Source organism: Oryctolagus cuniculus, chromosome X (assembly GCF_964237555.1).
Source record: "Oryctolagus cuniculus chromosome X, mOryCun1.1, whole genome shotgun sequence".
NCBI lineage: Eukaryota > Metazoa > Chordata > Mammalia > Lagomorpha > Leporidae > Oryctolagus > Oryctolagus cuniculus.
The window spans coordinates 73,653,338-73,669,993 of NC_091453.1; the positions used below are offsets into that span (position 1 = coordinate 73,653,338).

Genomic DNA, 16,656 nt, shown 5'->3' on the forward strand with positions numbered 1-16,656 from the left:
GCAGGGGTGCTGAGACCACTTCACCTTCACCACCTGCGCCTTTCCCTCTACTCCCCCAGGCGCTCAGCCAGCCAGTGTGGCTTTCTCCCCAGTCTCTCTGAGCAGCAATGGTCAGTTTGTGGCTGCCCAAAGGGTCAGTGGCTGCTGAATGATCACCCACCCGCGGCTCACTATTCCTCTGTGGCTTCAAGTCAGAGCTGTGAATACCGCTTTCGGTTGCCAGGTTGCCAAGGACTAAAGCGAGCCCCAGGACAACTCAGTGTTCCTAAGATTTTTTTTTTCTCTCACTTCAGTTAACCATTCCCTGGCCAAAGCCAGGCTTACTCTGCTCTCTATAAATGCGTTCCCTTAAAATTCATCTGTTGAAATCCTGCTCCCCACGGTGATGCTTCTAAGAGGAGGGGCCTGTGGGAGGTGATGAGGCTAGAGGGCAGGGGTCTCAAAAGTGGGATTAGTGCCCTGGTACAGGAGGCCCAGGAGAGCTGCCTTGCCCTCTCTGTGCTGTGAGGTTACAGGGAGAAGGCGCCATCTGGGAACCAGAAACCCCGCCCTCAGCAGATACCAAATCTGCCTTGAGCCAGGGCTTCGCAGCCTCCAGAACTAGGAGAGAGAAATTTCTCTTGTTTACAAATGACCTCAATGCTGGTATTTTGTGATAGCAGGCGGAATGGGTTAAGCCAGGGCTCTTGCCTGTCAGTTTCTCAGCCTGCACACTGTTCTTTTTTTCAACTCTAAAGTTGTTGTTTTTCTCAACACTGCAGCTGTGAGCTTCCAGTTCTCCAGGTTCAGCTTCCCTTTCCTGCATCCTCTACTCCCACCCTCGGGGGCGCAAGGAGATTGAGGATAACATGGAGGGATTACTTAGCATCTGCAGAGTCCCCTGCATCCCTGGTGAATCAAGGAAGGGCCGGAGGAGGGAGAGACCTGGGTTTAAGTCCCAGCGGCACCAAGTAACTAGTGATGTGGCTGCTGGGCAAGCGACCTGCCCTCCAGTGTTTTGTTTCCTCCTTGAGAAAATAGGAATAATAATAGTACTTATTTCCTAGGCTTGATAAAGAGGATTAAATGGGGGTAAGAATACAATCATTGTATGTCAATTAAAATTTTTAAAAGAGCAAATAAAAATAAGAAACAGCCTTGATTGTACTAAGTGGCCAATAAATGGTCACTGTTTTTATATTCTTGCAATTTCTTAGTCCCGTGGAAGGCTTTCATTGCTTTCATTGTCATCACCGCCCCTGAACCTAGTTTATCCCCATCCTTATCCCTGACAAAAGCCTTCCCAGCCAGGAAGAGCACAAATTTACATAGATCCATTTAGACCCGGTCACATTTACTGAGAGCAACCAGAAAACCAATTATAAATGTGAGGGCTTTAGGATTTGCCAAGCACTTCCGGGAACTATGCGAAGCAGTGAGAGGTTGCAATGAAGAGAGGGGTGTAAATCAAAATGGTGCCATTTTTTTACTCTGTCCCTTTTGCACATTTGCCTATCTTAAAATGTTAACAGCTAGGGCTGGCGCTGTGGTGTGGCGGGTTAAAGCCCTGGACTGTAGTGCTGGCGCCTGTTTGAGTCCCAGCTGCTCCACTTCCTATCCAGCTCTCTGCTATGGCCTGGGAAAGCAGTAGAAGATGGCCTAAATCCTTGGGCCCCTGCACTTGCTCCTGGCTCTTGGCTTCAGACTGGTGTAGCTCCAGCCATGGTGGCCAATTGGGGAGTGAATTAGTGGATGGAAGACCTCTCTCTCTCTCTTTTTCTCTGCCTCTCTCTGCCTCTCCTTCTCTGTGTAACTCTTTCAAATCAATCAATCGAAAAAAAATGTTAACAGCTGTTTGCCCTGAGATACATTGCATCTGACTGCTAGGGTAGGAGATGGAAGACTGGTGCATTCTCAGAGCCATGTGCTTAGGCAGTTTTAGACAGGGGATAAACAGAGGATTCTTCACAATAGCAGGCTGGAGAGTGTGCCAGGTTTGGGTGTTCTTACCCTCATCTTGGATAAGTAACCACATGGACTTGGGGCTTACTCAGTGCCAGCTATGATTCAGGTCTGTACTCACAGGCAGTAAGATTGCCTAAGCAGACCCTGAACTTCATCCTTTTTTTTTTTTTTTTTTTTTTTTTTAACAAGTATCAAGTACCAACCACTCAAAGTCACATGCCCCGGGGATCTACAAATGTGTTAAGACATATCCTTCCATAGGCAAAGAGCTTGCAATCAACAGGAAATAAGGGGCACAAAAGATTATAATACACGCAAGTCTGTGACGTGGGCCATCAGAGAGCTATAGCGAGGATGAGCTACGGACATTCAGAAGAGGATATTTCTTCTGCTTGGGGGGGGGGTGGGAAAAGGCTTCAGGAAGTGATTTGATAAAGAGGAGATAGCAGAGTGATGGTGCTTGAGATGGGAAAAGGGGCAAGGAGAGCCATGATATGGAAAAGAAAACTGGCTGGATCAGAGAGCACATATAGGCTAATAGCATTCATTTAAACAGGGGTTATTCACTCACAAAGCTCTTGGAGAAAATAACTCTGGCCCTGGGATGGAAGATATGGTGAGAACTCAGCACCTGCAATTATGGATAGAGCACGCTGCTGTTAACACCTTCTCTTGCCCGAGAATTCCCTACAAAGTGGTCTGGAACACTCTCATTGTGGCACTACAAAGGCGAAACATCCCCCTTTATCCATCAAGACAAGATAGTTGTTTTGGGGGTGGGAAAAGCCAACTCATTTATCAAACAGAAGCCAACAGCTATGAGGGGGTCTCTAAAAAGTTCATGGAGAATGCACATTGTGAACAATGAATGCATTTCAAAAAATTATTTTAATAAATGTATTCATTGGTTATATATGCCTCTGCTAGGTATCTCTAGATATTCATACTCACTTGAGTTTTTTTAAACTTTTTGTTTTGAAAGGGAGGGAGGCCGGTGCTGCGGCTCAATAGGCTAATTCTCCACCTAGCGGCGCCAGCACACTGGGTTCTAGTCCCAGTCGGGGCGCCGGATTCTGTCCTGGTTGCCCCTCTTCCAGGCCAGCTCTCTGCTGTGGCCAGGGAGTGCAGTGGAGGATGGCCCAAGTGCTTGGGCCCTGCACCCCATGGGAGACCAGGAGAAGCACCTGGCTCCTGCCTTCGGATCAGCGCGGTGCGCCGGCCGCGGCGGCCATTGGAGGGTGAACCAACGGCAAAGGAAGACCTTTCTCTCTGTCTCTCTCTCTCTCACTATCCACTCTGCCTGTCAAAAAAAAAAAAAAAAAAAGAAAAAAAAAAGGGAGGGAAGGGAGGGAGAGAGAGAGAGAGAGAGAGAGAGAGAGAGAGATTGATTTCCTGTCTACTGGTTCATTCCTCAAATTTCTGTAACAGCCAAGGAGACTGGGCCGGGCCGAAGCCAGGAGCCAGGAACTCAATCTAAGTCTCCTACACATGTGGCAATAACTCAACCACTTGAGCTATTACATCTGCCTTCTCGGGTGTGCATTAGCAGGAAGCTGGAATTGGGAGCATAGCCAGAACTCAAACCCAGGCACTCTGATATGGGATGTGAGAGTCTCAAGAGAGGGTTTTAACTACTACATCAAACACTCAGCCCTCAAATTTTTGCACCAAAATAACCTTGTCTTTTAATTCTATTTTCCCCATGAGCTTTCTGAAGGACCCTGGTATGTGCAGATGAGACAGCCATCACTGAGGCAAACCTCAGTTGAGCCTTTAGTGGGTGGGGATAGATGCTGCAGGTAGGTAGGGGTAGCTGCAGGAACAAAGGTCTGGGACTAGAACATGAAAGATACTTTGTCTTCAGGGGTTGATGGAAGGGGACTAAGATTATTATTATTATTATTTTTTTTGACAGGCAGAGTGGACAGTGAGAGAGAGAGACAGAGAGAAAGGTCTTCCTTTGCCGTTGGTTCACCCTCCAATGGCTGCTGCGGCCGGCGCACCGCGCTGATCCAATGGCAGGAGCCAGGTACTTATCCTGGTCTCCCATGGGGTGCAGGACCCAAGCACTTGGGCCATCCTCCACTGCACTCCCTGGCCACGGCAGAGGGCTGGCCTGGAAGAGGGGCAACCAGGACAGAATCCGGCGCCCCGACCGGGACTAGAACCTGGTGTGCCGGCGCCGCAAGGTGGAGGATTAGCCTAGTGAGCTGCGGCGCGGGCCTGGGGACTAAGATTATTTTGATGGAATTGGAGGCTTGAATGGAGCAGAGGTAATAAAAAAGTTATATTTTATTTAGCAAAGGGAGTACTTACCAATTTTTACTTGCCAACACTGAAAAATTGGGACATTTTACCAAAGCAATCTGGACTTTTAGGCTCCCTTGAAAACTAGGCCTACATTTCTAAATGGCATTCATCCTCCACTGACTCTTTATTCCTTTCTGTTATCCATATTTAGATGCTAAGCACATTGGTGAGCACAGTGAAGCTCAGCTCTCCAGAATGCTTTCTGTAAGAAGCCACGATGGCTCAGGCTGCATTTGAAAGCTAACTCTCTAGGGATTGAGTCTATGTTATCCGGGTTTCCTTGTGTTCTCTGCTTTTATGATACTTCCAAGTTTTGTGGACATTTGATTTTGCAACTCCTGACATGAAGGGCCTCTGCACAAGGCAGATGGCAAAGTTGGTAAAGGAAATATGCCAGGCCAAGGGGCTCAGCTTCTATTCTCTAGGAGCAATGCAGGAGGACACAGTACTGGCAGATCTCAAGAAAAGATCTGAAGGTGGGCTGGGTGTCAGGGGACTGAAATTAGCATTGACCTTGGAGTCAAGCTACCTGGGTTTCTATCCCAGTTCAGTTACGGATAGATGAACTTGCGTGCTATAGGCTTAATAATAACAGTGCCCACTTTGGAGGGCTGTTGTAAGAATCAAATGATAAAGGACATAAAGCTCTTAGCACAGTGCCTGGTACATCAATGCTCATGCTCAGGTTTAGAATTCAGGGTAGGCTTAGTGGGTAAAACACCTTCCTGCCGAGGCTGGGAGGGAGGGAGGAAGGGAATATCATTATGTTCTTTTTTTTTTTTAAAGATTTATTTATTTGAAAGTCAAAGTTACACACAGAGAGAAGGAGAGGCAGAGAGAGGTTTTCTATCCATTGGTTCTCTCCTCAATTGGCCACAGGAGCCAGGAGCTTCCTCTGGGTCTCCCACACAGGTGCAGGGGTCCTTCTACTACTTTCCCAGGCCAGAGCAGAGAACTGGATCAGAAGTGCAGCAGCCGGGACTTGAACTGGCACCCATATGGGATGCTGGCACTGCAGGCAGCGGCTTTACCCAATATGCCACAGTGCCAGCCCCTCATTATGTTCTTTTTTTATTAATAAAAGATTTATTTATTTATTTATTTGAAAGTCAGAGTTACACAGAGAGAGGAGAGGCAGAGAGAGAGAGAGAGAGATCTTCCATCCGATGGTTCACTCCCCAATTGGCCACAATGGCTGGAGCTGTGCCCATCCGAAGCGAGGAGCCAGGAGCTCCTTCCAGGTCTCCCACACGGGCGCAGGAGCCCAAGGACTTGGGCCATCTTCTACTGCTTTCCCAGGCCATAGCAGAGAGCTGGATTGGAAGTGGAGCAGCCAGGACCAGAACCAGCGCACATATGGGATGCCGGCGTTTCAGGCCAGGGCGTTAACCCACTGTGCCACAGCACAGGCCCCTCTGTGTCTATCTTTGTCTTTCTCTCTGTGTGTCATATTGAATCTGTTAAGAACTAATTAAAAATTAAAATTAAAAAAAGCGATGCCTTCCTGTCATATAGGAGTATCTGGATTCTGCATCCTGCTCCAACCCATGACTTCAGCTTTCTGTAACGCTTTCCTGGAAAGCAGCAGCAGTACCTCAAGTAACTGCATTCCTGTCACCCACGTGGGAGACCTGAATTGACTTCCTGGCTCCCTGATTTCAGCCCTGGCTGATCCAGGCATTTTGCAATGAACCAGTAGATGGGCCAGCTCTTTTTCCATCTCTATCTCCATTTCTGTCTCTCTGTCTCTCCCCCTTCCCTCCCTCCCTGCCTTTCTCTGCCTCTCCAACAAATAATTAAAAGGAAAAGTTTTTTAAATCCTGGAGACCAATTAAAGGATTACTGTAATAGCCTAGGAATGACCTGATAAGGTCCTAGATTAGGCCAGGGGTCAGTGACAAAAAGACCAGTGTGGGAGCATTAGGAATGAAGAAGCAAGTGTTCTCAAGGCTGACAGGGGGTGAGAACAGTCAAATACAACTTCTCGGGGCCAGTGCTGTGGCACAGCAGGTAAAGCCACCATCTGCAGGGCCAGCATTCCTTATGGGTGTTGGTTCAAACCCTGGCTGCTCCACTTCTGATCCAGCTCCCTGCTAATGCACCTGGGAAAAGCAGCAGAAGATGGTCCAAGTGCTTGGGCCCCTACACCCATGTGGGAGACCAGGAAGAAGCTCCTGACTCCTGGCTTTGGGCCCTGGCCATTGCAGCCATTTGGAGAGCGAATCAGAGGATGGAAAATCTCTCTCTCTCTCCCTCTCTCTCTCTCTGCCTGTGCCTCTGCCTCTTCTCCTCTGTAACTCTTTCAAATAAATAAATCTTAGTAACTTCTGGATTTTGAGCCTGGGTAACTGGGGCAACCATGGTATCGAAATGTAAAACTCTGGGAAGAAAGTTTTAGGGGCAAGGGAACTCAGTTTGATACATTATTAAATCTGAGGTAACAGTGGAAGTGCCATAGGCTCAGGAGGGAGGTCAGGGCTGAAGATGTGGATTTGAGCAGGAGAAAACATAACAGGGATGAGCGACCAAGCCGCTATGTCCAGTTCAGCCAAGGCAGCTCAAGGTGGTAAGCATCTCGGGTGGACTTGGCATCTCTCTGAGCAGGCTAGGGCCTCTGTTTATTCACCAACCATCTGTATTCTGCTCAGTCAGCTGTGCCACTCAGATACACCTTTGTCCTTCATCTTATATGCTTTCAGTTCAAATGCTGACCTGGCCTAATCCTGCTTACCTTGTGAGCCACAGAGTAGGGGTCAAAGTCCGTGTAGGGAATAAAGTAACAGGCCGAGACTTGGTTTTATATTTGACGAAATGGAGACACTGATATGGGCAATGGGGGAGGGTGTCAAGCAGAGCTGTGGGGGAACCAAGCTTGGGCCTGATGCCCAATCCTCTCAGAAGGCCTAGCAGATTCTAAGGCTTCCATGATCCCAGATGTTTCTTGCATTTTCCGGGCAGTATTCCCAGCCTGTCCCCCCTCTGTCTTCCATATGCACCTGTTTAGAGAACCCTTTCTTTAGGAATCTGTGGTCCTTATTAGAAGCCCATAGGTTAATCATAAAAATTAATCTCTGACAGTATTTTACTCTTCCCATTTGTTGTCGCAATACACTAAATGCTGCCAGTCTGTCCAGGTATGTGAGATACAAAGATAAAAGGGCCAAGTTGTATCTGGAATAGCTTGAGCCAAAATGCACTGAAATGTAGAGAAGATTTCAGGTAGGGTGGTCTTTGGGCCTGGGAAAGCACACAAGGTGGGGAGCACCTCATTCCATTTGTGTGCAGGACTGACCCACCCCCTTCTCGCCAGAAACCCTTCCATCAAAACATGCACGTGCATAATTTACCTCTCCACTGTCTAGCATGCCAGCCAGGAGCCAAGGCAAGAAAAAGGGAATAAAATGAGTGTAAGCATGGTGAAGGAAGGGCTCAGGTGGCTAAACAAGACTTCTGATTACTGTCACTAATATTCACAAGAGTTCCAACCTGATGTGGCATTAAATGGGCAGATTGTATGTGTGTATGTGTGTGCGTGTGTGTGTGTGTGCGTGTGTATCTGGATAAATGCATATTAGGAGAGTGAGACAGTCAGACAAAGGGGCCAGTCAGTGTAGAGGTTAAGAAAAATTCCCTGTCCGGTTGGTTATTCGCCGAACACCTGTCATTGATTTGCTTCATGATGGGCAGTACAATGAGAAAGCCAAAGGAATACAAATGGCACCATTAAGTGTGTTCAGGCCACAGCAGCCTGGCTGCCCTGCAGAGGTTCCTCATTACAAATTCTGCTGGCAAACCCTGCCTGCTCCACTGGGAACAGGCTGTTTTTAAAGCACTCTCTACCTGGTGAATTTGCATTGTTTACTTTTTAGGAACAACAACAACTTTAGGGTTAAGCCTGTTGTTTCAAGGCTCCTTATCCTCCAAACTGAAGATGGATTTCAAGGAGGGATTATAAGGTTAGGAACTGGACACAGATCACTGAGCTACAGGCTCCAATACCCTCGGCATGTGTAAGTACTCTCTATTTACTGCAGCGACATCTAATGGTCAGTCAAGACAATGCCATGTTTACATTTAAGAAGCAGTCTGTGGTTGTCTTAGGCTTAAACACTTTTTAATATAGAGTGGACAAGATATTATGTTTATTAACCCCTGTGAAATAACACTTTGACTGCAACCTCAAGAATTTACTTCCTATATTTTTACATGACATTTATGATGTTATTCATAATTAGATGCTGATCCTATTTTGTGAATACAGCACAATTACTTCAGGTCTTTTTTTTACAACCATTATGACTTTGAATTTACTTGAAAGCTTTTTCTTGAAGCTTTGTCTATGAATTATCTAGAAAGTTTCCATACAAGGGGGAAAGCTAATCAGAATTACCCTCAAATACCCACTTCTAGTGTATCTCACTCTGGTTTGTAGTAGACTGCCATGGTAAGGACATACAAGTGATCTAGTATGGCATGGGGTGTAATTATTCAACCCCCATGAAGAGAAAGAAAAGTTAAAGACTGATGGAGAAAGACGACTAACACCCCTCAACCTCACATTTAGAAGTCATTGAACTTCATCTGAAACCCTTTCTCACCGACCAGCTCCAGACCCTATCTTTACCCCCAGGCTCAAAAGCCTAGTTTTGGACCAAAGGGGAAGAAGCTGAGCTCACCAAACCTTGAATTATGTATAAATAACACTCCAGTGTGCAATTCGGGACATGCTCAAGCTGACTTACCTCAAACGGTAGAGTTAGAAACATACCAGGGGATTCGAATTCAATCCCATCAAGGTGGCATGTACCAATGCCATCTCACTAGTCCCAGTGATCAATTTCTGTTCACAATTGATCTTAATGATAGGACTAAGAACCAAAGGGATCACATAAACAAGAATAGTGTCTGCAAATACTAGCTGATAGAATCAAAAAGGGAGAGAATGATCCAACATGGGAAGTGAGATACACAGCAGACCCATAGAATGGCAAATGTCCTAAACAGCACTCTGGCCTCATAATCAGCCCTTAAGTCATGCAGATCTGGCTGAAAAGCCCATGAGAGTATTTCAGGCATGGAAAGCCAAGACACTCTGGGGAAAAAAAAAAAAACCTAAATGAAAGATCTCCGTGAGTGAGATCCCAGTGGAAAGAATGGGTCATCAAAGAAGGAAGTACCTTTCTCTGAAGGGAGGAGAGAACTTCCACTTTGACCATGGCCTTGTCTAAATATGATCAGAGTCGGTGAACTCAGGGGGCTTCCATAGCCTTGGCAGCTCATGACAAGAGCCTAGGGTGATTACTGAGGCCATAAACAAGAGTGTCAATTTGTTAAGTCAACAACAGGAGTCACTGTGCACTTACTCCTCATGTAGGATCTTTGTCCTTAGTGTGCTGTACATTGAGATTTAATGCTATAACGAGTACTCAAACAGTATATTTCACTTTGTGTTTCTATGGGGGTGCAAACTGTTGAAATCTTTACTTACTGAATACTAAACTGATCTTCTGTAAAAAAAAAAAAAAAAAAGAAATTATCAATTCCCAACTTGACTCTCACTGGGATTAAACATGACAATAGGTCTGATCTGATTTCATCATCATTTAAAAAATCATCTATTATTTTTCACTTTATGTGTCTGTGTGGGAGCAAACTGTTGAAATCTTTACTTAATGTATACTAAACTGATCTTCTGTATATTAAGAGAATCGAAAATGAATCTTGATGTGAATGGAAGGGGAGTGGGAAAGGGGAGGGTTGCAGGTGGGAGGGATGGTATGGGGGGGAAGCCATTGTAATCCATAAGCTGTACTTTGGAAATTTATATTCATTAAATAAAAGTTAAAAAAAACTAAATAAATAAATAACACTCCAGAAAGTGCTGGAAAGATGCCCATGGCAGTGAGAAAGTCTTAAGGCTAGGATCTTTTTTAATGAATAAAAAAATGTAGTATGAAGGGTCTTCAAAAAGTTCATAGGAAATACAAATTATGAAAAAAACTATGCATGGATTTCAAATTTATTTTACATCAAAATAAACTTATCTTTTAATTCCATTTTACACAAACTTTGGGAAGTAGCCTCATATGTAATACCGTCTTCCTACCCCTCCTCTGCCCAGCTTTTCTTTTCAAAGAAAGTATCTTTTTAAGGAAGAAAATGAACACCATATAAATAAAAGCAACTTTTCTAAAGGTTGAACCATATGAAATTGCCATTTGAGTATACCAAAAAGGTCGGATATTGGCAATCACAAAGTAAAGAAGAGATATACCATGCTCCTGAAGAAAAGGCAGAATATTTTTGGGCCGGCTCTGTGGTGTAGTGGGTAAAGTCACCGCCTGCAGTGATGGCATCCCATATGAGCGCCGATTAATGTCCCAGCTGCTCCACTCCTGATCTGGCTCTCTGCTGTGGCTCCTGGCTTTGGATAGGCTCAGCTCCGGCCATTGCAGCCAACTGGGGAGTGAACCAGTGGATGGAAGACACCTCTTTCTCTGCCTCTCCTTCTCTCTCTGTGTAACTCTGACTTTTAAATAAATAAATAAATCTTTAAAAATATATATAATCCCGGCTGGCACCGCAGCTCACTAGGCTAATCCTCCGCCTTGCGGCGCCGGCACACCGGGTTCTAGTCCCGGTCGGGGAGCCGGATTCTGTCCCGGTTGCCCCTCTTCCAGGCCAGCTCTCTGCTGTGGCCAGGGAGTGCAGTGGAGGATGGCCCAAGTGCTTGGGCCCTGTACCCCATGGGAGACCAGGATAAGTACCTGGCTCCTGCCATCGGATCAGCGCGGTGCGCCGGCCACAGGGTGCCGACTGCGGCAGCCATTGGAGGGTGAACCAATGGCAAAGGAAGACCTTTCTCTCTGTCTCTCTCTCTCTCACTGTCCACTCTGCCTGTCAATATATATATTGACAACCCTAATCACAAGGAAATTCTAAAATTTGCCAGAAGGACAAATGACAGGATAATCATAGAAATGCTGCAAATAAGAGAGATGAGAGTTAAAAAGTATTATAAAGTTATAGTAATTGAAACAGTTACAGTACTGACCTAAGAACAGACTGACATATCAACAGAACAGAACAGAATAGAATATGTAGCCTGGGGATAGAGACCATAGAAGATACGGAAACACTTACTATGTGATGAAAGCTACATCACAAAGAAGTGGCAAAAACAAAGATTATTCAAAATATGGTGCTTAACCAATTGGTAAACTATTTGTTAAAAGTTAGAGGATTTCTTCACATCACATACTAGTTAAATTCTTTTTTTTTTTTTTTTTTTGGACAGGCAGAGTTAGACAGTGAGAGAGAGAGACAGAGAAAGGTCTTCCTTTTCCTTTTCCGTTGGTTCACCCCCAATGGCCACTACGGTTGGCGCGTTGCCAGGAGCCAGGTGCCAGGTGCTTCTCCTGGTCTCCCATGCGGGTGCAGGGCCCAAGGACCTGGGCCATCCTCCACTGCACTCCCAGGCCACAGCAGAGAGCTGGACTGGAAGAGGAGCAACCAGGACAGAATCCGGCACCCCGACCGGGACTAGAACCCGGGGTGCTGGCACCGCAGGCGGAGGATTAGCCTAGTGAGCCACGGCGCCGGCCACTAGTTAAATTCTAAATGTATTAAAATGTTAATTGTAAAATTTATACCAAAAGGGACTGGTGTTGTGGTACAGCAGGATAAACACCACTTGGAACACCCACCAATTATTTGGAGTGCCGGTTCAATTCCCAGCTACTTCATTTCCTATCCAGCTTCCTGCTAACGTACACCTGGTCACCCACATGGGAGACTCAGTTGGAGTTCCAGGCTCCTGGCTTTGGCGTAGGCCAGCCCTGGCTGTTGTGAGCATTTGGGGAGAGAACCAGCAGATGGAAGATATCTCCCTCTGTGTCTTTCCCTCCATCTCTTATCATTCTGCCTTTCAAATAAATACATCTTTAAAAGTATAACAAAAGATATTTAAAGAACATATAAGTGAATAACCATAGGATTGTGGGATGGGATACAAGTTATAAGCAGAAAAGCAAAGTTAGAAATAAAAACAATAATAATAGGTATAATTGCATAAAATTTAAAAAATATGGTATATATATTACTCTTTTTAAGTTTTATTTATTTGAAAGGCAGAGTGACACTTTGTTTATTTGAAAGGTAGGTAAAGAAGGAGAGACAAAGGGAGAGAGAAAGAAAGATTTTTCCATCTGCTGGAAAATATATGGATGTTTGGACATCCCCAAATATCCATAACAGCTGGGGCTCAGAAGGAGACAGGAACTCCCTCAGGGTCTCCCACATGGATGGCAGGAACCTAAGTATTGAGCTGTCACCTACTGCCTTCCCAGGTGCATTAGCAGGAAGCTGGATCAGAAGCAGAGGCAGGACTTGATCCTATGCACTCTGATATGAGATATAGGCATCCCATGTGGCAGCTTAACCTGCTTTGTCACAACATCAGCCCCATGTGTATTACTTTTAAAATTAGAAATGTCTTTTACATAAAGAAGCATGCATTAGCAGGGTCTAAATTTGTACCTATACTATAATTATAACAATATGACAGTTATTTATCTATTTGCACATGAACCCAGACAGATGAAAACTTCATGGATTGGTGCTGGCAGACTTGAGTGTTGTAGTGATGTATATTTGTCTAAGATGTATATTTGCTTAACCTACCTGCAGGTTTTTATAGTGCTGGGGTAAGTGATGGCCCAGACTAGCCAAGAGTACTAGGGAGGGGACTTGGGAGTGGGATAGGGAAGAAGCATTGAAAAAGCAGATGCACAAGTGAGAGCCACATGAGAAACAAAGTTATCAGGGGCCTGCACTGTGGAGTAGCGGATAAAGCCTCTGCCTGCAATGAGGGCATCCCATATGGGCGCCGGTTCAAGTCCCGCCTGCTCCACTTCCAATCCAGCTCTCTGCTATGGCCTGGGAAAGTAGTGGAAGATGTTCCAAGTCCTTGGGCCCCTGTACCCACATGGGAGACCTGGAAGAAGCTTCAGGCTCCTGGCTTTGGATTGGCCCAGCTCCGGCTGTTGCAGTCATTTGGGGAATGAGCCAGTGGATGGAAGACCTCTCTGTCTCTCTGCCTCAAATAAATAAATAAATCTTTTAAAAAAAGGAAAGAACAAAGGAAAACAAAGTCAGCAAGAGCTGATTTTTTAACATTGGATTTAACTGATCTGAAATTAATTTCCATATAGCTCTTCAGGGAAATATCAATTGTATAAATCGAGATTTGCACAGAAGAGGCCAGAGAGCCAGGGGAACCTACAGAAGTAGAATTTTAAGGGAGTGAGCAGGGTAAAGGGAAGACACAAGGCTTCAGCCTTGGATTCTGAGCCTGCTCCCACTGTACGATGTGGCTGTGACTCCCGTGATCTTATTGAACCAGTTTGATTTTTCTTTTTACCAAAATGGGCTTCTTCTAGGCTAAGCCAATTACTCATTTTGAAGCCTCTGGTTAATAGGCTTTTGCCTCTGTGCTCCCTAGAGAAAGGTGAGTTTCCTAGGGAGATGCATTTTAAATGCAGTTACTATCTCAGCAGGGGAGTCAGAGGCTACGGGACCCTTGTTAAGCTATAGTTCCTGGCTTATGTGAGTTCTAGCCCGCATGTTCCAATGAGGTGAAGTCAGGGAGGAAAGCAAGAGTACTGCATCTTCACTCCCAATGGAGGCCACCAGGAGGGAGAGGGGGAGGGGGAGGGGGAGGGGGACGGCGGGAGGGCTGGTGGGCAGCTGGGCTTGATCTACCCACCTGCTGCTCTTGGAGGAGGGAGAATCACTAGTGTTGCAACCAGCAAGAAGAGGGGCCTCACCTGAAGGCTTTATAAAAGAAAACAGAGTATAGGGATGAAGAGCAGCTTGAACCCCAGCCAATAGCCCTGCGGTTAGCAGCGGAAATGCCATGGAGTAGGGGTTTGCGTTGTATTTGTATGAGCAGTCACCAACTCCTTGGCAACTTGGCATCCTTCAGGGTAATTTTGCTTCTGCTACCCGGTCACAAACATTCCAAGGCATCCCCTCACCCCAGCTCCTCACCTGCATCTTTCTCTTGACGGTGTCAAAGGGAAAGGAGATGGTCTGTGTGACCACCGCAGCCAGGCAGACATTGGCAAAGTTCTGCAGGACAGAGAACCGATCGCGGGGTCCGTTCCAGATTTTCTCCAGGTTCATGTAGACCAGAAGGGAACCAGCAGAGAACGGGAAAGCACCTGCAAGGCAAGGCCAGAGACACTGCTGATGCCTCTGGGAAAACAATGGCATGAGAACAGAAATGTCTGCAGGGGAGCCTGGCAATAATCAGTTGGGATTCTGGCCTTGCAAACACTGATCCAACTGAAGGAGGATGAGGGAACTTTTGAGAGTGATAATATACTGTATTTTGATAGGGGTTTTCTTATTTGTCAAAATGCATCAAATGCTTCTCTAAAGATATGTGTACTTCACATACATTATGTTTTAAAAAGAATCATAAACAAATACTGAACTCCAGTTAATGACACAAACATTGAAGGGTTTAGGAGTGAAGTGTACTAATGTTCACACCTTACACTGACATCTTCGTCCAAAAAGAGATGGATTGATGAACAGCTAGAGCAATGAATAGATGGATAAATATGTCATAAAGCAAAACATTAATTGTAGCATCTAAATGGTGGGTCTATGTATGTGTGTTTACAATTCTCTTAATTGTTCTGGGTGTTTGAAATGTAAAAAACAAAAACAAAAACAAAAAAACCAACAACCAAACACCTAATGTTGGGGAAAAAAATCACTCCCAAGACAAAAGTTAATGGGAAGCACCTACGCAAGTTTTGGGGACTAGGAAGGACTTTTTTTCTAGCTAAGAATGAAACATTCTATGAAAACTGGAAAGTGAGAGACTTTCAGTGGTGAGAGAAGAGGGAAATGTCCTGACCTTGCATTTGAAAATGGCACAGCCATATCAGGGCCCAGTGAACATCCTATACTGTGTACTTTCCATATCTTTCTAGTAATTATGATGTTGAGCAAGTAATGTAGAAGGTGGCACTTTTATAAACTTCCAGAAACTTCAGTGACCATCTTCATTTTATAGAGGGGCTAAATTTCTCCCTCAAAATGATATATAAAAGGGAAGATAACACACATAAGGTTGTTTAGAAAAATACAATGCGGTTATGCTATGGTCAGTAATAGACGACATATATGACAGCAGTGCCATATGATTATAATGAAACTGAAAAATTCCGAGTGACATCATAGTGCAATACGTTATTCGGATGTTTGTGGTGATCCTGGTGTACACAAACCTACTGTGCTGTCAGTCAGCTAAAAGTACTACATACTCAATTGTGTGCAGAACACAGTATGTGATAATGATAATAAATGGCAGTTACTGGTTGATATAGTTACCATACTTTTTATTGGGATTTTTGAATATAAAACATTAATTGTAGCAAGATGTTCATTATGGCATCTAGATAGTATATGTATGGGTACTTCTACTTACAAAAAAAAGTTTACAGGGGCTGGAGCTGTGGCATAACAGGTAAAGTCGCCGCCTGCAATGCCAGGCATCCCATATGGGCACCAGTTTGAGTCTTGGCTGCTCCTCTTCCAACCCAGCTCTCTGCTCTGGCCTGGGAAAGCAGCGGACAATGACCCAAGAGCTAGGGCCTCTGCTCCCACATGGGAGACCCAGAAGAAGCTCCTGGCTCCTGGCTTCAGTCTGGCCTAGCCCTGGCTGTTGAGACCATTTGAAGAGTGAGCCAGTAGATGGAAGATCTGCCTCTACCTCTCTCTCTCTGTAACTCTGCCTTTCGAATAATCTTTTTTTTTTTTAAAGTTTACTGTGAAACAGTGTGCCATGTTATACCAGCAGCCACTTCATACATCCTGTGTTTATTGTGTCTCAGGATTTCATCAAGAGACATCAAGGGACTGGCATTGTGGCACAATATATTAAGCCACTGCCTGCAGCACTGGCATCACATGTTGGAGCACCAGTCCTGGCTGCTCTGCTTCTGATCCAGCATTCCTGTTAGTGTGCCTGGAAAAGCAGCAGCAGATAGCCTGAGTACTTGGGCCCCTGCCACCCATTTAGGAGACAGAGATGGTGTTCCTGGCTTGTGGCTTTGGCTTGGTCCAGATCTGGTCTTTGTGGCCATTTCAGCAGTCAACTAGTGGAAAGAAGATCTCTTTCTCTCTCGTCTCTCCCTCTCTCTGTGTCACTCTGCCTTTCGAATAAATAATCTTTAAAAAAAAAAAAGAGTCCACATCGAGTGACTGACCTACATCATCTAAGTTTGTGTAAGCACACTTGATGATGTTGGCACAGTGATGAAATTGTCTAGTGCTGCATTTCTCAGAACAGGTCTCCGCCATTAAGCAATACATAGCTGTATTTAT

At 45.2% G+C, this 16,656-nt stretch overlaps 1 protein-coding gene across 1 annotated transcript in view; it reads right to left on the bottom strand.

Moving 5' to 3' along the window:
- The window catches only part of SLC25A43 (solute carrier family 25 member 43), a 48,746-nt gene that overhangs the window by 22,111 nt on the left and 9,979 nt on the right, over positions 1-16,656 (bottom strand). The window contains exon 3 of the mRNA XM_008272927.4: positions 14,305-14,477. Coding sequence (XP_008271149.2) covers positions 14,305-14,477 — 173 coding nt within the window. The remainder of the gene's footprint in view (positions 1-14,304; positions 14,478-16,656) is intronic.